Genomic DNA, 20,411 nt, shown 5'->3' on the forward strand with positions numbered 1-20,411 from the left:
GCCAGATTTCAACTTCCACCAGAACTGGTAGTCAGGTCAGTCAGCTTCCTCAAGTCTACAATGAGGAGTGGACGTGGATGTCTGATATCTGTCAGGTGCTGAGTAACTTTGAGGAGTCAACACAGATAGTCAGTGGCGATGCCGCCATCATCAGCCTCACCATCCCGCTGCTTTGCCTGTTGAAAAACTCTCTGGTCAGCATGAAGTCGGAAGATTTGCGCTCGTCACAAGAGACGGGGGAAGAAGATTCCCTTGTTGATAGCCAAAGCACCCTCAGGTCTGCTTCTCAGTGCATATCGGATGAAGAGGATGAGGAGGAAGAGGAGGAGAATGTTGGCGAGACAGAAGAGGGGAGCATTGTTCAGTCCTTCACTGTTCAGCGTGTATGGGTAGAAGAAGAGGAGTTGGAGGAGGAGGAAATGGAGAGTCAGGCCAGTGAGGGGAGTGAATTCTTGCGCGTTGATACTCTGGCGCATATGGCAGATTTCATGCTAGGCTGCCTATCCCGTGACCCTCGGGTTCAAAGAATTTATTCCAGCACCGATTACTGGGTATTCACTCTCCTGGACCCATGGTACAAGCAAAATCTTTCCACTCTCATCCCTGGAGAGGAAAGGAGTGTGAGAATGCATGAATACCAGCAGGCCCTGGTGCACAAGCTGAAACAGTAATTTCCCTTCTGACAGCGCTAGCGGCAGAGGGCGTACTTCTGTGGGACAAGTAGCGAGGGAGAGTAGGCAGCTTGTCCAGCTTTGGCAGGAGTACGCTTTACAAGGCTTTTGCCAGCTTTATGTCACCCCCGCAAGACACTGTCACCTGTCCCCAGTCTCGGCAGAGTAGGGCTGATCTTTACAGAAAGATGGTGAGGGAGTACGTAGCTGACCATACCATCGTCCTAAATGATCACACAGCTCCCTACAACTACTCGGTTTCAAAGCACGAACTGGCGCTGTACGCCTTGGAGGTTCTTGCCTGCCCTGCCGCTAGCGTGTTGTCCGAGCAGGTTTTCAGTGCAGCTGGTGGCATCATCACCGATAAGCGTACACGCCTGTCGACTGACAGCGCTGACAGGCTGACGCTTATCAAGATGAATAAAGCTTGGATTTCTCAGGATTTCCATTCTCCACCAGGTGAAGGAAGCTCAACCTGAAGAATGTATGCACTCCTCCTCCTCATTTTCCTCCTCCTCCTCTTTGTACTCTAAAGCAGAGGAAACTGGCTATTTTTTGATAGGGCCAACTGGCTCTAGCTATAGTACTCCATGTATTTAATTTTTCTGGAGGACCACCTACCTGCTCCTCTGGTTTGAAAACTTTTTTGGACTGCCACATACAGGCACTATCCAAATTAAATTGTCCCCATAGCTGCCTCCACACGTCGTCTCCATAGCTGCCTCCACACGTCGTCCATATAGCTGCCTCCACACGTCGTCCATATAGCTGCCTCCACACGTCGCCCCCTTAGCACACGAGCTGTGTCAGGCAGAATTTTGGGTTGTTTTCATGGCTTCCACATCAAACTTGTTAACTTTGTCGCCACCCTGCTGTGTTATCCACAAAATATACTGGTAAACTTTTATCATTTACTGATATTCTTTCAGCGCTTCTTGCGCATCTGTTTACATTCCCCTCACCCGCCATAACCCAAGCTTATAAGAACACTACTACACTTGATCATATACAAAAGGTTCTTAGAAGTGCTGTTTGGGGAGTAGCCGAGAGACAGGGGCTTGGATAGGCGAAAGCTCGCCTGGCAGCGGAGCGACAGCTCCATCCCAAGATCCAACTAACATAGTTTTAACTGCAGCACCTTTAATCTACTACTACTTCACTGCCTCCATACATCGTCCCCTTTTCAGGTGTTTCACCAGATACATCGTGGAACTCGGCCCATCTGTCGCCGCCCTGCTGGAAACCTGAAGTTGCAATCATAGCAGCGCAATATGAATGCCCCATACTGTCGCTCTTAATCATGGAAGTCGTCTCCATGGCTGCCTCCACATGTCGTCCCCTTATTAAAAGAGCTGTGTCAGGCTCATTTTTCGGGTGTTTCACCAGATACGTTATGGAACTTGGTCACTATGTCGCCACCATGCTGTGTTACCGACTAAATATACCGCCAACTTTTTGTTCACATAGGAAATCATTTCAGCGCTTCTTGCTCGCCTCCTTTGGTTCCTCTCTGTCACCCATTGGTTTGAGTCCATTTAGGGCCATGACACTCTGTACCCTGCCGCCCCTTATAGCGTCAGGGTCAATTATTGGATGTTTTAGATGCTATCTAGCCTCATTCGGTCACTCCGAGCAGCCTCCGAGGCATCCATGCATGCTGCCCCTGCTGTTTCCTGCCCATTTCCGTGGTGTTTCCATCCTTTTCTAAAGTTCCCAGATGTTTGGCCAAGCTTCCCTGTGCAGAGCCTTGACTTCAATGGGGCTCATTATTCGAGACGAGCACCGGGAAAAGTTAGTCTCGAATAACAAGCACTCGAGCATTTTAGTGCTCGCTCATCTTTACTCCTGCAAAAGTGCATCCTCACACCAGTGTCTGCCAAATAACCACACCTGGAATGGATGCAAATGTATTTATTTAGTACACACAAGAATACAACAAAACAATCAATATTAGGAAGGGAATAAATAGGCCGTCATGGTGGACTAATGGAAACTGATTTACTGGTAGGTTCTAAATCTGAATTTCCATCACGTCCCCCATGACGGCCACCTGGAGGCTTATCAAATGAGATGATAAGTTAGGGTGGGATAACCGATTGGAGCACCTTCCTTCTGAAGGCCAGATCTTTATTCTTTGGAATGTCCAATCTGTAGTGTTTTAGGAATGTATTTTGGGAAGCCCAAGTTGCTGCCCTGCAAATTTGGTCTAATGTAGCTCCCTTCTTTCTGCCCACGAAGTAGACATGGCTCTTGTGGAGTGAGCCCTTATGTTCGATGGTACTGGCTTGTTCTGTAGACTAACATTTTGAAATTGCCATCTTGAGCCATCTAGCGATAGTGACCATAGATGCCTTATTTCCCTTGTTGGGCCCCAGGAATTGAATGAAGAGGTTATTATCTACTCGCCATTCCTCGGTGGATTGAAGGTATTTTAATACAATGCACCTTACATCAAGCGTATGCCATTCGGCCCCCTTGGAGGATGTCGGATTATTGCAAAATGACGGCAGGATAATTTCCTGATTTCTGAGGCAGAAAAGCAGAGTCAAGAGTTATTATAATTCTGTCATCTAAAATTTTGAAGTAAAGCTCTTGTATAGAGATGGCTTGGAGTTCTCCTAGTCTTCGGGCTAAGGTTATAGCTATCAGAAAAACAGTTTTTAAAGTCAGGTTTTTGATGTCAGAACTTTCTATTGGTTCAAATGGACCTTTGAGAACCAAAGTAAGATCCCAGGTAGGGATTTTAGTAAGGACCTGAGGACAGATCCTAGAAGAGGGGCCGTTATGAGTCTTTTTACCCACCTATTGTCCATAAGGCAGCAGTCATGAAAGGCACCCAGGGCAGACACCTTTTAAAGTGCTTGTGGATAGACCCTTTTCTAGTCCAGCTTGCAGGAACTCCAACACCTGAAAGATATTAGGGTTATCTTGTGATGGAGGTTTATCCCCACAAAAGGATACAAATTTTTTCCATATTTTATGATATATGGCAAATGTCACTGGTTTTCTACTCAACTGTAGAGTGTTCACCACCTTTGAGGAAAGACCCTTAACAGGAGTTTCCTTTCAGGATCCTATCAGATAGGTCAAAATAGCTTGGTCTTGGCTGAAGGACTGGGCCCTGGAATAGAAGATCGTTCTCTGGATGAAGTAGGATGGGTTCCTGAAGAGCCATGGATCTCAGAAGAGGGTACCAACTCTTCTTCCTCAAATTCGGGCAGATTAGTATTACCCTGTCCCTGTCCAGGTAGATCTTGCGTAGCACCTTTGAAATCAGGGGAATTGGGGGAAAGGCATATGCTAGTGGCTGGTCCCAAGTATGGCTGAATGCGTCCAGAATCCAGAATGGTTCTCTTGCGCCCCTTCCTAGGTTCTTTGTGCCTAGCCACCACAAATGATCTCGTTTCACACTCAGCGGGATCTGGACTTTTTTCTCTAAGCCTCTTGGTGACCTGACCCAGGATGAAAGGATCAAGCTTTGGAGTGACCTGGAATGGTTTTGGCTCCATGATACCGCTGGGATACTGGCTGTCATCTGTCCTAAGAGCTTCTTAGCTGTCCGGATTGAAACACTTGGCTTCTTCCTGAATGATAGTATGAGGTGTCTGATATTGTCCTTGTCCTGCAGAAGAGAAGAGATTTGACGACATGAATCTAAGATTACCCCCAAGAATTTTATCTGGGTAAGGGGGGGGGGGGAGATTTGACTTTTGGTCTAAGCTGGAATTGGCTATAATCAGGAAGTCGTCTAAGTAGGGAACGACAGACACGTTCTGATTTCTTAAGAAAGCAACCACCTCTATCATCAGTTTGGAAAATACCCTGGGACCGGAAGAGATTCCGAAGGGTAGTTCACAAAATTGAAAGTGGTTAGTTACCCCTTCCAAGGAAAGAACAGAGAATCTTAAATATTTCTGAGAGGAAGGGTGGATAGAAACGTGATAATAAGTGTCCTTTAGGTCTATGGTGCACATAAAGGAGTTTCGGTGGATTAGGGATATAGCAGATCTTACCGACTCCATCTTGAAGCGTCTGTATATTATGAAGCTATTTAATCCTCTCAAATTTATTATGAGGCGGTTCGATTCGTTGGGTTTTTTCACTGAACAGAGGGGAGTAGAACCCTTGTTCCTCTTGATTGAGCGGAACTCTCAGGATGGCGCCCAGTTGTAGCAGGTTCTGGACCTCCTGCCAGATGGTGACCTGTGTAGAAGGAGATGACGGAGATGGACTGAAGTATCTTTTGCTAATGCACATATTACATCTTCTGCTCTGAACATCAGAGGATTTTGATTTGGATCTTGCCACTTTGCCCCCTTTCTCCTGCTTCTCCTCCTTGCCTTTCCCCTTTCCACCAGATTCCTCTTGGAAGGGAAGGAGGAGAAATTCGTTGCAGGAGACTGTAATAAACACACATATACATATATATATATACACATACATACATATATATATACACACTCACCGGCCACTTTATTAGGTACACCTATCCAACTGCTCATTAACACTTAATTTCTAATCAGCCAATCACATGGCGGCAACTCAGTGCATGGCATGTAGCCATGGTCAAGACAATCTCCTGCAGTTCAAACCGAGCATCAGTATGGGGAAGAAAGGTGATTTGAGTGCCTTTGAACGTGGCATGGTTGTTGGTGCCAGAAGGGCTGGTCTGCGTATTTCAGAAACTGCTGATCTACTGGGATTTTCACGCACAACCATCTCTAGGGTTTACAGAGAATGGTCCGAAAAAGAAAAAACATCCAGTGAGCGGCAGTTCTGTGGGCGGAAATGCCTTGTTGATGCCAGAGGTCAGAGAAGAATGGACAGACTGGTTTGAGCTGATAGAAAGGCAACAGTCACTCAAATCGCCACCCGTTACAAACAAGGTAGGCAGAAGAGCATCTCTGAACACACAGTACGTCGAACTTTGAGGCAGATGGGCTACAGCAGCAGAAGACCACACCGGGTGCCACTCCTTTCAGCTAAGAACAGGAAACTGAGGCTACAATTTACACAAGCTCATCGAAATTGGACAGTAGAAGATTGGAAAAACGTTGCCTGGTCTGATGAGTCTCGATTTCTGCTGCGACATTCGGATGATAGGGTCAGAATTTGGCGTCAACATGAAAGCATGGATCCATCTTGCCTTGTATCAACGGTTCAGGCTGGTGGTGGTGGTGTCATGGTTTGGGGAATATTTTCTTGGCACTCTTTGGGCCCCTTGGTACCAATTGAGCATCGTTGCAACGCCACAGCCTACCTGAGTATTGTTGCTGACCATGTCCATCCCTTTATGACCACAATGTACCCAACATCTGATGGCTACTTTCAGCAGGAGAATGCGCCATGTCATAAAGCTGGAATCATCTCAGACTGGTTTCTTGAACATGACAATGAGTTCACTGTACTCAAATGGCCTCCATAGTCACCAGATCTCAATCCAATAGAGCATCTTTGGGATGTGGTGGAACGGGAGATTCACATCATGGATGTGCAGCCGACAAATCTGCGGCAACTGTGTGATGCCATCATGTCAATATGGACCAAAATCTCTGAGGAATGCTTCCAGCACCTTGTTGAATCTATGCCACGAAGAATTGAGGCAGTTCTGAAGGCAAAAGGGGGTCCAACCCATTACTAGCATGGTGTACCTAATAAAGTGGCCGGTGAGTGTATAATAATATATATACACACACCATGTGGAGGACTCCTCCAGCACACTTACAGGTACCAGCGGGTGGAGAGAGCCTGCATCTGCCTCTTCAGACATGGCTGTGACGGCAGGGAGACAAAAAACACACGGCTGCACGAGTGTCCAGAACAACTTGAACTTAGTCCTCAGATCAACGTGTACCCGCAAAAAGGAACTTAAATACCTTCTAGGGGAGCCCATCCCCCTGTTGAAGGCTGCAGCGGGCATTCATGCTCCGAGACCCGGCATCGGAGCGTTACTTTCGCGCCGGAAGTCGTCATCTGCCTCCACGCGACACACCGGGATTGAATTTAGGCGCACGGAGCGCCACCGCTCTCCTTTAGACGCCGCTGCCAGCGGGACGAGCTGTGTTTTCCAAGGCCGGACGGGGATGTCCAGGGAGGGCCGGAGCCGCCCGTGGACTCGAACTGCGTGGCTTGGTCGAGGACCGCGCGACGGTTAGTGCTGTTGTCCCCCCTTACACCTGGATGATGCAAGGAGAGACCTTCTCCATCCTGACCCTGTGGGAACAGTAAGAACACTGGTGGGAGGATGCTGGGAGGGGACTTAACCTCTCTCCTTCCTGTTCCCACAGAGGTCAAAGGGCATCCTCCAGGTGGCCGTCATGGGGGACCTGATGGAAATATATTGGGGTAAGATATTTCAATATTTAGAAACCACCTTTACTGTGAATTAATTATTCCATCCAGTCCCCACTTAGCCTATGATATGAGAAAAGGAGAGTGGGGGGAAAGTTTGTTGTGAATAAAAATTTTTTTTATAGCAGGTTGATTATAACACGCAAGTAGGGCAGCCCTGGAAAAAAAAGATATGGTGTGTTGGTTTTGTCTAAGTGTTATGAATAAAGGGGTTATTTCCCCCCCCCCCCTCTCCTCTCTTTGCCCTGCTCCTACCCCTTCCTTTAGGGAGGGTGGAATTGGAGCCACTACAAGCCTTATTTAGTAAGGGGGACTACTATCAAGTGGAGAAATATTACAACTATATTTTTGTAAGTAAACTCGGCTTGTGCTGGGTTTCTTTTCGCTTTGGTCCTCTGTTGATCTTTACTGTTGCTCTTTTTTGTGGAGGCGGTATTACTTGCCTTATTGGCAAATTGGGATTGTAACTAGGTCTTTTATACATTTATGTTTTGTGTAAGAAATTCACTTTTTTTGGAATATAAATTGATGTAACGAATAAAGCTTTAAAGTAAAAAAAAATAAAAAATAATGTCATCAATGAGAGATGGAGGGACACTCAATTTTGCATCATGTACAGGGCGATGCTTTTATCCTAGCCCCATCCCCGGAGAGAAAGGTGGCATGTCCTAAATGTCTGGGACTGCCCTCACTCCAGAGTCTTTTGGTCAGATGTACAGGATCTAGGCACTTCGTTGTGGGGAAGGGAGATCCCATTACATACTTGTTCCACTATGATATCAGACAGGAGGATGAATCTCAACCCTGGACGGGTACACTACCAAAGTTGTTTCATGTAGTCAGTTTGGTGGCAAAGTGATTCCTGTTCCTGTACTGGTTGGACCCAAGGGTCCCTTCGGTGTTTAACCGGTTCGCGACCGCCCGCCGTGTACTCATGGCGGCGGTCGGGTCGCGGTGCATGGAGAGGGCTCACGGGCTGAGCTCTCCATAGCCAGTAAGTCTTTGCTGCATATTGCAGCAAAGGCTTACCGGTAACACCCGCGATCGGTGCTAGCACTGATCGCGGGTGTTATCACAGCGATGGCTACCGCCGGCCTCAAAAAGATAGCGGCGCATGGGCGCCGTCATCTTACCTGGGTTCGCCACTCCCCGTGACGTCATCGGGGAGCGCCGATCCGTCTCCATGGTAGCCTCGGGTCTTCTGAAGACCCAAGGCTATTTCGTTTTAACCCCTTCATTACAATGTGCTGATAGCACATTGTAATTAATGAGGAGGAAAATCCCCATATACTGCCATACTGTAGTATGGCAGTATATGAAAGGATCGATCAGACATCCTAGGGTTAAAGTACCCTAGGGAGTCTGAAAAATAGTAAAAATAAAGAAAGTTATAATAAAAAACCCTAAAATTTCAAATCACCCCCTTTCCCTAGAACTGACATAAATATAAATAAACAGTAAAAATCATAAACACATTAGGTTTTTTGCCATTTTGAAAAAAATTAAAAAAATTTGATCACTTTTTATAGATTTTTAAAGGTCGTACAGTCCTAAAAATGATATCATTGAAAATATTATCAAATTTTGCAAAAAATGACACTACCGCTCCGTACACCAAAGTATAAAAAAGTTACTGGCGCCGGAAGTTGGCAAAAATCAAAAAAATAATTTTTGTACAGGAGGTTTTAATTTTTGTAAATGTATGAAAACATAAAACCTACACAAATTTGGAATCCCCTTAATCGTACCGACCCAAAGAATAAAGTAGACATGTCATTTGGGGCGCTCAGTGAAAGACTTAATATCCAAGCCCACAAGAAAATGATGCAAATGCGTTTTTTCACCATTTTCACTGCATTTGGAATTTTTTGCCCCGCTTCCGAGTACATGGCATGGAATATTTAATACCATCACTATGAAGTGCAATTTGTTACAAAGAAAACAAGCCGTCACACAGCTCTTTACGTGTAAAAATAAAAAAGTTTTAGATTTTTGAAGGAGGGGAGTGAAAAATGGTCATGAAAAAACAGGAAAGGGCCCGGTCCTTAACCGGTTAAATTATTAGAGCAGATGACACAACAGTTTTATCTGCAGAGATTAGAAACAGAACGCGCCAAGTCCAGGCTAACAGGTATACTTTTTAAAAGATGGAAGGACTTTTTGGTGTACCACATCTCTCCCCAAGACCGGGACAGTATTGTTCAGCCATTTTCCCCCCACACAATGGTACCTGATGGAACAACTCAGGGGTACGCTGAGAAACTGGGGCCTAGCCGGCGAGGGAATGCTTGATGAAGCCTAAGGACATCACTCATAGAACAAGATGGGAAACACGGAATTTGGTGCTCAGGCAACATTATATGTATCTGACTAATAGATCGGTAGAAACCTCCTAACTATTGACTGTGTACAATCCTCCGGTTATGGGTCAAGACACATGTACGCTTACTTTATGACCTGCAAATCATGAAACAGGAATATGTGAGTAATGTGATTTAGGTAAAAAATGGCCTGCAAGCCATATCTGTTTATTGTAAGTGTTTGTAAAATACAAAATAAAATGTTATAGAAAAGAAAATTTACTTACTGAGTAGGTTTTATTTGCAATGCCCCCCTAAAAGCTAATTTAAAAAAAAATGATAAACAGGGTATTGTACCCCCAAATATATAGTTGCTGCAATACTTGAGGAGTCTAGTTTTTAAAATAGGACCACTCTTTGAAGGTTTTTACTGCTCTACTATATTAGGGGCTGAGCCAGTGGGACATAGCACCAGAAACCTGTTGCAGCAAAATCCGCCAATAGATGCTCCTTCCCTTCCGTGCTGCATTGTGGACCCATGCAGAAGTTTATGATAACGTGTGGGATATTACTGCGTTCAGGAGAAACAGAGAAACAAACTTTGGAGTTTGTTTACTTCTTTAACCTTTTCTAAAAAAAATAAAAATAAATTAGAGACCAAAGCAAGGTTTTTTCAAAAAAAGATTTTCATTAACACGAGCCAATGTAAATACTCTCTATTAAACATCTGTGGTGTTAAAAAGCTCAATATAAACCTTGATAAATTCTCTGTATCATGGAGTTTCACTAGACTGCAAATGAAGCAGAGTAGATTTACACCAGCATTTAAATTTACAGCAGATTTGTTTTGTTTCAATTTTTTTGTGCACTTTTTTTTATCTCCATAAAAAAACCCAACAAAGGTTTAACCCCTACACCTATGAAGGGTGTATGAAGATAACCTAAGGGTTAAGACCTCTCCATATAGACATGGGGTTTGCTGTATATTGCAGCAAACACCCATGGCGGGTGTAAACCTCTTGCCTCTTGGAAAGCATTAACCCCTTCCCGTCGCAGCCCTTTTTCGTTTTTGCGTTTTCATTTTTCACTCCCCACATTCAAAAATCTGTAACTTAATTTTCCTTGTGAGACGGCTTATTTTCTGCGTAACAAATTACACTTCAAAATGGTGGTATTTAATATTCCATGCCATACTGGGAAGCAGGAAAAAAATTCCAAGTGCAGTGAAATTGGTAAAAAACGCATTTGTGCAGTATTTCACTGTGCACCCCAAATGACATGTCTACTTTATTGTTTGGGTCGGTATGATTACGGGGACACCAAATGTGTATAGATTTTATAATGTTATCATACATTTAAAAAAAATTAAAACCTCCTGTACAAAATTTTTTGGGGGGATTTTGCCATCTTCTGGCGCTAATATCTTTTTCATACTTTGGTGTATGGAGCTGTGGGTGGTGCCGTTTTTTGAGGATTTTGATGACGTTTACAATGTTATCATTTTTAGGATGGTACGACCTTTTGATCACTTTTATAGAATTTTAAAAATTTTTTTAAATGGCAAAAAAGTGCCATTTTCGACTTGGGCGAGATTTTCGTTACGGGGTTAAACGCAGTGAAAAACGGTCATCATATTTTGATAGGTCGGGCATTTTCGGACACGGCGATACCCAATTTGTTTAGGATTTTTACTGTTTATTTATATTTATATCAGTTCTAGGGAAAGGGGGGTGATTTGAATTTTTAGTTATCATATTTTTTTTTTTAACTTTTTTATTTTTACTATTTTTCAGACTCCCTAGGGTATTTTAACCTGATAGCACATTGTAATGCATGGGTTAACCCGAAGTAGCTTCGGGTCTTCGTGAGAACCGAAGCTACCATGGTGACGGATCGCCGCTCCCTGATGACTTCATGGAGAGCGACGATCCTCAGAAAGATGCCGGCACCGATCACGGGTGTTACCGGTAAGCCTTTGCTGCAATATGCAGCAAAGACTTACCGGCTATGGAGAGGGCTTGGCCCGCGAGCCCTCTTCATGTACCGGGACCCGACATGTGACGTACTATTAAGTCATATGTCAGGAAGGGATTAAACAGATGGACCCAAGGCTGCATGGATTCTGAAGATCCTGCAGAGCGAAGTAGTCTTTGCGCCAGGAGACTACTTTAAGACTGAGATAAGTCTTCAAGGGCCAAGAGTTTGTGGCATTTTGATAATGGCAATAAAACATTTCAGTTTACTATATGTTATGAAGTTTTGAGAAAGTTTCTAATCGGATATCAAAGCATTGTTTTGTTGATTATATGATTTGGTGTGGGAGTTGAAAGGAAGGTCTTCATGATACTTGAATCCATCCTTGCATAAAGTGTGTACAAAAGTAAAATTTACTATGCATTTTTCTAAACAAAAAAAAAGCACTTCTGCCAGCAACCATAGCACAATGAAGTGTCATTGGACTCAATCAGGTAAATGTACACTAACCATGAAAAGGGACCATTTATGGATAAGAACAATGATTGTTTTTTGCAACCCTAGTACGAAAAAAAAAAAGGACATTTGAATGAGCCCTAATGCATTATGTCAGTTTTTCAGGTAGTATTGAGGAGACACTTCTCTGTACCCTGGAGCTGCTGCTTGGTGGTTGCCTCAGAAGGGGAATACTGTACTAAAGTCTTGTAATTTTATTATCTTTTAGATGAATGGGATAGAACAGGAAAACAATGAAAGGCTTTAAGAAACTCACTGACCTTTGTTTTTTTTCTGGGCCACATCACCACTACTACCACCTGAGCTGTTTTGTGAACCATTTTCTAATGAATTTGACCTGCAAAAAAAAATTTAAAATTTTTTTATTTTGACCATTTAACTAGCTAGAAAATAAAGACTATAATTTACAACTCACACAACCTAAGAAAAGACCCCAAAATATGGGAGAACAAACTCAGATTACACAGGAGACAATAAAGTGAACCTGTCATCTGGAATGTCATTTTTAGCTGGTGATAGGTTCGAATAGCCCATGCAACGATGAGTTTAAAAACCCCCTTGCAGGCATTCTGAATCATTTCAATACTTTATAAAAGTATAATAGAGTGGGCTCCTTGCCGACACTGTTGAGCAAGGGAGAGTGGGCAGCTCCAACAACCCCGTTACCATCTCGATTCATCCTATTTTCGCTTCTCCTTTGCTCATGATCCCGTCAGCAGAATTGACGATATTGGACTTAGGCCATAGGAGCTACATTTATTGCTTCCTATTTCTACATCTCACATTGTTAATTTTTTTCAGAGAGAATCCAAACTCTAAACCTTGATGTTAACAAGCACTAATATTACAGTCCGTGCAAAAACTGACAATGAAAGGATTGTAGCCAAGATCTACAATAGAGTTCTACTGTTATAGAAGGTCAATGCACTGGTATGTAGAAATGTATCTCTCTACAAGTCACTAAATTTTATATATAAAGAATAATTTAATGCAATTTAAAGGAGAACACCGAAAAAAATTGTTAAAATTTGAATCCTCTTGTGATGTTTACACAATGAGGATAATTGAATCCCTTTGCTAGTTTATGCTTAGATTGTCAGGGTACAGGGTTTATATACATGTATTTAGCTTCTGAACCCTACTAGCATCTGACAGAGAAAAAGAAAGATGAAACAGATCAGAGATAATAAGAACCATGAGATGGAAATAAAACGCAATGAAACTTAGCTCTGCCAAGTCACCTATAACACACACAGTTCTGCTCCCTCCAGAATAAAGTTCTTAGACAGATTGAACTTTTTTTTTATGTAATTGTCACAAATTAAAGCACATCTACAATAAGTTTGGTGTTAGGTGTGTCCCAGTAAGAAGTTCCTGAGGAACTTGGGGGGGGGGGGGGGGCTGGGGTTTGGAAACTAGCGGGGGTGTGCATATAAAATACTAGGCGCTCAGGTGACAGCCTGAGCGTCACCCGGGCTAGTATACTAAACTTTTATAACTATTTACACATCGCAGAAAAAAAAAAAAAAAAAAAAAAAAAGAGGTTGTAAAAAAAGAATTCCTCACTAGGACACATATAGCATCACTAAACTGATGGTAGATGTCCGTTAAAGGCTATATCCTAAAGTCTAAAGTTCACCTAAAAAACAAAAAAAACAAAAAACAAATAAAGTCCCTAATAGGAATTGCCTTATTTGCTATGGATGATAACAAATAGTGACACATCACACCCCCATGGATTTAGGCATTTTATGCATCAGAAACCAGCTTGGCTGTGGGATTAGCACCGGGGTAAGTCAAACACACTGCAAAACAGGTGCAATTTTACAGTCCACATTGACAGAAATATTCCCAAAGGAAAGTAAAACCCCAAAAATAATGAAACTAGAACTCAAAATTCTTATGTGACCCATGGTAAACAGCTGAAGACTAACTATAGCTTCCCAAAAGACTTAACTGCTAATACAAATCTTCTGTCACAAATGCTAAATGACACAGGCGCCAAACATTAAGAACAGATAGATATGAATAAAGTCAGTGAAGCTATCAATTTCATATTCACCCTGCTTCTGCCATTTCCTTGACTCTCCCGCCAAATAGTCAAACTAAGCTAACTGCGCTTGCTTGGTCTTGCCACTGAGAAGACAAAATTCAGCGACGTTCTAGGCCAATCCTCTTATACTTGGAGGACTGACTATCTTGACGGTAAACTCTATGATAAGCGCGGCGCTCCAGGACTTCTCTCTATGGTATTGGAGGAGACGAGGTTCGGGACGTCTATGTGAGGAGGGCTGGAGTAAAGTTACAGTCGTGACGTCACGGGGGAGGAAGTAAGGCAAGGAGGGAGGGGGAGCAAAGCTTCCTTCTCACTCTGTGCAGAAAGACAAGAAGAAAGGAGAGTTTTGTGAAGAAAAGTCCTTGGCAGGAGGCGCTGGATGAAGTGCGACGGAGGAGGACGAGAACTAGGAGGAATGTAGGGAGTGTGTTGGTGAATATTCCTCTAAGCCTCGGGACAGGACTCCTCAGACACTGGCACAAGCTCAATGGGAGGCAGTGAAAGTCTGCTGTTAACCCTTTAAGATCTGGCTTGCAGTCCTCCTTGGAAATGGGCCTTGCAGGAGTGTGAAGTAAGTGAGTGCTGTTCCAGTGCGGTGGTACTGCTGGCTCTATGGCTGACTACATCTGGCTGCTATGAGTAATGGGCAGACAAATCACAGGGCATTGCAGCTTCAGGGAGTTGCTCTTCTTTTCAGTCAGCTTCCTGTGTGTTTAGTTGGCTGGCATCAAGTTGTAAATGGACAGCTAATCCATAGCATGATCTTTGCCCCACCTTGGGGGAATTGCATAAATAGCAGTTCCTAAGTCTAATGATCTGACTAAGACCACTCTCTATAGACCTAGGAGTGCTGTGGTAATAGCCTACAGGGCCATGGGGAATTAGCAGACCATTTACAACAATTATTAGGATGTCATCGGGCTCCAGGCTGCAGATTGACGTAATGTATTGATGAGTTTTATGTCCGACCATGTCTGCTCTGTACCAACAACCACAGCCTTTTCCATTGATGGTCTAGAGCAGGAAATTAGAGAGCCCACATTATGCTTAGAATTGAATGACGGTAACGTGTAAGGACAGTTTCTCTTATTGGGATTGTTTTTGTATCATTTAGATGTAATCCTTATTAATGCTGCTTGAATGCAAGAACTCCCCTTTAAAGGCACTGTCAGTTATGAACAATGCCTTTCAATATGTTATGTAAAAGCATTTGGGCTAGGTAAGGGTGTATTTGTAGGATGTAGTACACTCCTGAAGAAGATCAACTTACTAGTCACCTTAAAGTCATTAGGCAATTCCTTCAAATCTATAACTGTTAGTATTATAGTATATAGTTTATACTATACTTATAGTTATAAGTTATAGTATAGTACTTTGTATACTATAGTACTTTGTATTACTCGGCAGTCCTTGTATGTATATGAGGAATAACAGTGGCTTGTAGCCTTAATTTTCCAGCCGCTCTAGTCTCTGCACTCAGTGGGGGACATTTACTTAAAGTGTCGGTGTCTGCATTGGCTTTATTACCGACCTGCTCTGGGAAAGAAGACACACATTTAATATTGTGGAGCTGTGCAGAGACATTTCTGGCGCCGGGACCATTTTCTGTCCCTGGGACCAAAATCTGTCCCGAGCACCAGAAATGTGTCCAACAGTCCCTGCTAGACCAGTTTTCTTTTGGTCTACTTTCCGCCAGTTTACAGCGCCCAAAAAGGGCTGCGACACATATTGTGTCTGAGTTTCCACTCCGCCAAAGCCATGCCCCTTTTCGGAGAAGAGTCTGAGCAGACGGAAAAAGTCATTTTTTCTGTCCCCGACAGCTAATAAATAGGTAGGAGAGCAGAAGATGCGGTGAAAGCGCCACAAAACTGGCGGAAACGCCATAGTAAATGTCCCCCATTGTCTTTGAGTTTGCAGTGCATTTTCACAGGTGGGGAGGAGTCTTTTGCTTCTGTGACTCGCTCCTTCATCTCCTTCCTGCATAGATCATCTATGAAATCTGAATCTGACACTTTAATTGACTTGTGTCCGTCTTTTATGGAAGAGGGAATGCAGAGGAATCTTATTTTAGCCAAAAGATGTAGATAAAAAGTTTTGGTTACCATGTAAGTAAATAAAGCTTAAAATTAATAAGAAGTTAATAGTGAGTGCAATCCCACCACTTCTATCCACAGTAGCCTCTCCAATACTTATAATCACAAATTCCCTGCGGCCACCTTTCCTTAGAAGTTATCCTTAATTCATTGGATGGGCAATACATAGTTTTTATCAGAATACCTATAACCTATACAGTATATAGCTGAGAACACACTTTAACAGTTTATATTGCTCATCCCGTTGTCATCTGGGGAGTAGATCTCATCATACCCTGTCTGAAGTGTAATTCCTAAGCTAAACTCCAGACTGATGTATCGCAATGATGATTGCACATAAAAATAAAGGGTTTCATTTGCTTGCTCACTTGACAAACAGGAAGTAAAGCTCTGCCATTGGTTGGATGTGGCGAGTCACTCCTGTAGAGATATTGGCCGCTTAGTCGTTTCCTGTGGATAGACAGACCCTTTATTTACATGAAAAGTATATAGCTCTGAATAGCTAAAATTTTCCAAATTCTTTATCCATCCTACTACCGTGAAAAAAAAAATCGGTAATTGTAAGCTCTACCTGAGAGAGAGCAGCAATAATGCTGCTTTTAAAAAATGACGAAAGGCATTAAGGGGGGCTTTCAGCAATATGGGAAAACCCCATACGGCAAGGATCAAGCGTGAGAAAATAAAAAATAAGTGTACCTAACTTGCTGCTTTTCCAGCATTGCTTCGGCTGCCCATTTAACACCATTCCTGGTTGAACCAGATGTGGCTGTGTTTATGGTACCTGCTGTGCCCACTGGTTGGCTGTAGCAGGTCCTGTCACTGCTGATGCATTTGTGTAGCTACATTGTAGCTTGGGTATGTATTGCCTGATTCTGCTTCTCTGTGGTTTAGAGGTTGTGGAGTGTGAGGGAAGGGGGTGTTGCTGCCATGTAAGTACATGTTTCTGGATATGTTATCTTTGTGTGCAGAAGTCCCTGTGTAAGACATTACTGCTCAAGAGAACATTTCCTGAATGTGATATCAAGGACATGTTACCCAGCAAGTGTCTCACTTCCAGCTTGTCTTGCATTTGGTGCTAAATAATGGCATCTATACTAGGGGCTTTATTAACATAATCTATACACAGTATTTGACTGTACACATAAGTTTAAATATTAATACTATATCAAAATCAAGAATGACAAACCAATGTGATTTACTCATAGAGCCAGGCACTGTGACTGTGGTAATCTTTATATAATTATCTATAGCCTTCTTCATTCTAAAATCAACTTTTAAAATGCTGTGGAAATGCCCCCAGAGCACTTCTGACTCAATGGCATAATTTTAAGTTTATTTCACAACCATGGAAAACAAATATATATATCTCCACAGTCAGTTCTTGTATCTATGAGTAAGTGTCTCTGGTTTATCATGCATAATTTTTATGGTAGATTTCATTTAAAGTAGATCTGTCACCAAGAATGTCATATTTTTTTTTTTTTTTTTTTTGCTGGTGATGGGTATCAATAGCCTATGCTATGATTTTTAAAAATGGCTTTGTCTGAATACTGCCACTACTTTATAAAACTGTATTGCAGGGAGGGGGAGGCAGCTGGATGAGTGATGAGGAAAGATGCTTCTAGGAGACCGAGACACAGGCAGCTGCAGCTGCCTCCCCCAAGATTCAGCACACGCTGCTAGCAGGAAACCAGGTGATGTGAAATAAAGTTTTATAAAGTAATGGCAGTACTCAGAATGCTGACAATTGCATTTTTTAAATCAACATAGCACAGGCTATTGAAACCTGTCACTAGCTAAAAATGACATTCCTGACAGGTTCGCTTTAAGTATTTTTTAATCTTCCTTTTATTTATGTGGTGCATAACACCTTACACTCTTCTAGTCATCTTTCTGATCATCGATATGGTGGCATCATGAGGATTGTTGTTGCCATTTCGCCCTTCATTTTGTTCTCATAAACTTAGTCATAAGAGCTATGAACAATGCTGTGGCATGAGTACACCCAAGTTACACATCTGTATAAACTATATAACAGGTTGTGTTTTAATAAAGTTACAAATGAATAGTTGGAATTCTGCTACAACTACTAAAGGAGTTAATCATTGTTAAGGAGATCGCACTGGTTTCGGACGCCATCTTAAAATCCCTATCAATCATCCTTCTTCAGGACAGGAAATAAGTGATTTTGGAACCCAGAGAATGCAAGAAATGGAGGTCTGGAATCCCCATTCCAGCTTACCCATTCTGGGGATTTATCTCTGATGTACTGCCTTTTTTAAGGGCAGAGTTGCATTCTAGGATGCTGGGCACATATCTGCCATATAATACAAATACACAAAAGGTCATACACACCTTTTACCCAGGCCAAAGGCGCAGATCAAAGTGTTAATAATCTTGTATCTTTCATGCTACTGACAAATAAGCATTTCCACATTATAGGGGAACGTGGCCTTCCCTTGTTGCCACCCTTAAATGGGTTTTCCAGGCTAGAAATGTTGATAACCTTCCTTAAGAGAAGGTTATCAATATCATGTTGGTGGGGATCCAAAAACCAGCAGCCTGACGGATCAGTTGTTTTCAATAGCTAATAAACAGATAATTAAACGGGAAGCAGTCTGCCCCATTCTCAGTCTAGAGGCTGAACCATGTCATTGGAAGTCATTTGATACATTTGGCACAAAGGACAGCATCGAAGACTCTAGCAAACTTGACTTTAAAATTTCCACTCCTGATGAATTCCCTCTCTGTTTGCAGCCACTGTATATAATCCTGTAATAGTACTTGCTATTGTCTTACATTCTGCCAATGTGACTTTCCAGTGTGTATATATAACAAGAATATTATTTTCCCTAGATTTACTCTGATTTCCTCCAGATACGACATACATGTTTAATAGGTGGCTAGGTTAACCCCTTAACGCCATGGCCCTTTTTCGTTTTTGTGCTTCCATTTTTCTCTCCCCACCTTCAAAAGTCTAACTTCTTAATTTTTTCTTTTTATTTATAGTTTTATTTTATTTTCATATAAATGAACAGACAAACAAACAATTGACTGGCACGCAGGCCATTTAACATAAAAACATATGTGTGCATACATGAGTTATTGGACAGTACACTCCTAGCTGCTTTGCTTAAGTAAAATTCCACATTGTTATCATAGGCGACAGCATATTTAGATAATTATGGCTTCAGAAATACATTTTCTCATTTAAAGAGCTTGTTTTCTGCGTAACAAACTGCAATTCATAGTGTCAATATTTAATGTCCTATGCCGAGTTCTGGTAAGCAGGAAAAAAATTCCAAATGCAGTGAAAATGTTAAAAAATGAATTTGTGCCATTTTCTTGTCGGTGTGGATCATACTGTTTTTACAGTGCACCCCAAATGACATGTATCCTTTAATCTTTGGGTCGATATAATCACAGGCACACCAAATTTTTATAGGTTTAATCATGCTTTCATACATTAACAAAATTTAAAACCTTCATTATGACTTTTTCATAATTCAGTTTATGGAGATGTGTATGGTGTCATGACTTTTTTTCGATGCTACGACCGTACGGCATTTTGATCACTTTTATTCTTCTTCTTCTTATTTTTTTATGTTGATTGGACATTTAGGGACATGGCGATACATGTTTATAATTTTTACTGTTTATATTTATATGAGTTCTAAGGAAAGGGTGGTGATTTGAAATTTTAGGGGTTTTTTAATTTTTGTAACTATTTTTCAGACTCTCTAGGGTACTTTAACCCTTGGTTGTCTGTCTGATCCTACCATACACTGCCATACTACAGTCATCTATTACAATTCACAAGTCACACATTGTAATAGATTAGCTAAAATCAGAAAGCCTTGAGTCTTTGTGTGACCCAAGGCTGTCATGGTAACAAATCGCCACTCCCTGATGATGTCACCGCAGGTTACACCCACCTTGTATAGAGAGGGCTCAGTCTGTGAGTCCTCTCCATACATCCATATTAATACGTCACATGTTGGTTAGGGGTTAATGGTTACAGCAGCACTTACACCCATTCTCAAATGGGAATAACAATACACTCCAAAACATACTGGTAGGTTGTTTCCGTGATCCATAGGGATCCAGCTGTTGGACTCTACTCGATAAGATGATGCCCTCTCCTGTGGAAAAGAAACAATCACAATGACCTTCCTATGGGTTTTTGCTGTATGCTTTCATGGTAAGAGCAGGATATATTGTTTTGGTCTGATTTATCAATGATAAACAAAGTGAATAACTGTACATAGATAATGTAACAATACTTGAGTTCCTCAAACTCATATGACCTACAGCAAGCCTATGGCCAATTGACATGACCTCACTGAGAATAAGATACTACTGTAAAAGGCTTAGCCTATTGTCTGCCTTGATAACTCTTTGTAAGCCTACACTCAAGATGTGAGTTTTCTGTGCAGTATGACGCCATTTA

At 42.2% G+C, this 20,411-nt stretch overlaps 2 protein-coding genes across 10 annotated transcripts in view; one reads left to right on the forward strand and one right to left on the reverse strand.

Annotated features, from left to right (window-relative positions):
• The window catches only part of HAUS8 (HAUS augmin like complex subunit 8), a 59,088-nt gene extending 45,040 nt beyond the window's left edge, over positions 1 to 14,048 (reverse strand). Inside the window, 2 exon segments of the mRNA XM_072156749.1 lie at positions 12,073 to 12,149; positions 13,875 to 14,048. Coding sequence (XP_072012850.1) covers positions 12,073 to 12,149; positions 13,875 to 13,888 — 91 coding nt within the window. The 5' untranslated portion in view covers positions 13,889 to 14,048.
• Positions 1 to 20,411, forward strand: part of MYO9B (myosin IXB) — a 132,436-nt gene that overhangs the window by 32,815 nt on the left and 79,210 nt on the right. For 7 of the 9 annotated variants that reach the window (XM_072156660.1, XM_072156688.1, XM_072156710.1 and 4 more), the window contains exon 1: positions 14,048 to 14,439. The exons of 1 other annotated variant lie outside the window; for it this stretch is intronic. The gene's annotated coding sequence lies outside the window, so the exon portion shown is untranslated. Of the gene's footprint in view, positions 1 to 14,047; positions 14,440 to 17,637; positions 17,656 to 20,411 lie in introns of those variants that run through there. One more of the 9 variants, XM_072156680.1, reaches the window with a different exon arrangement.

Source organism: Engystomops pustulosus, chromosome 1 (assembly GCF_040894005.1).
Source record: "Engystomops pustulosus chromosome 1, aEngPut4.maternal, whole genome shotgun sequence".
Taxonomy (NCBI): Eukaryota; Metazoa; Chordata; class Amphibia; order Anura; family Leptodactylidae; genus Engystomops; species Engystomops pustulosus.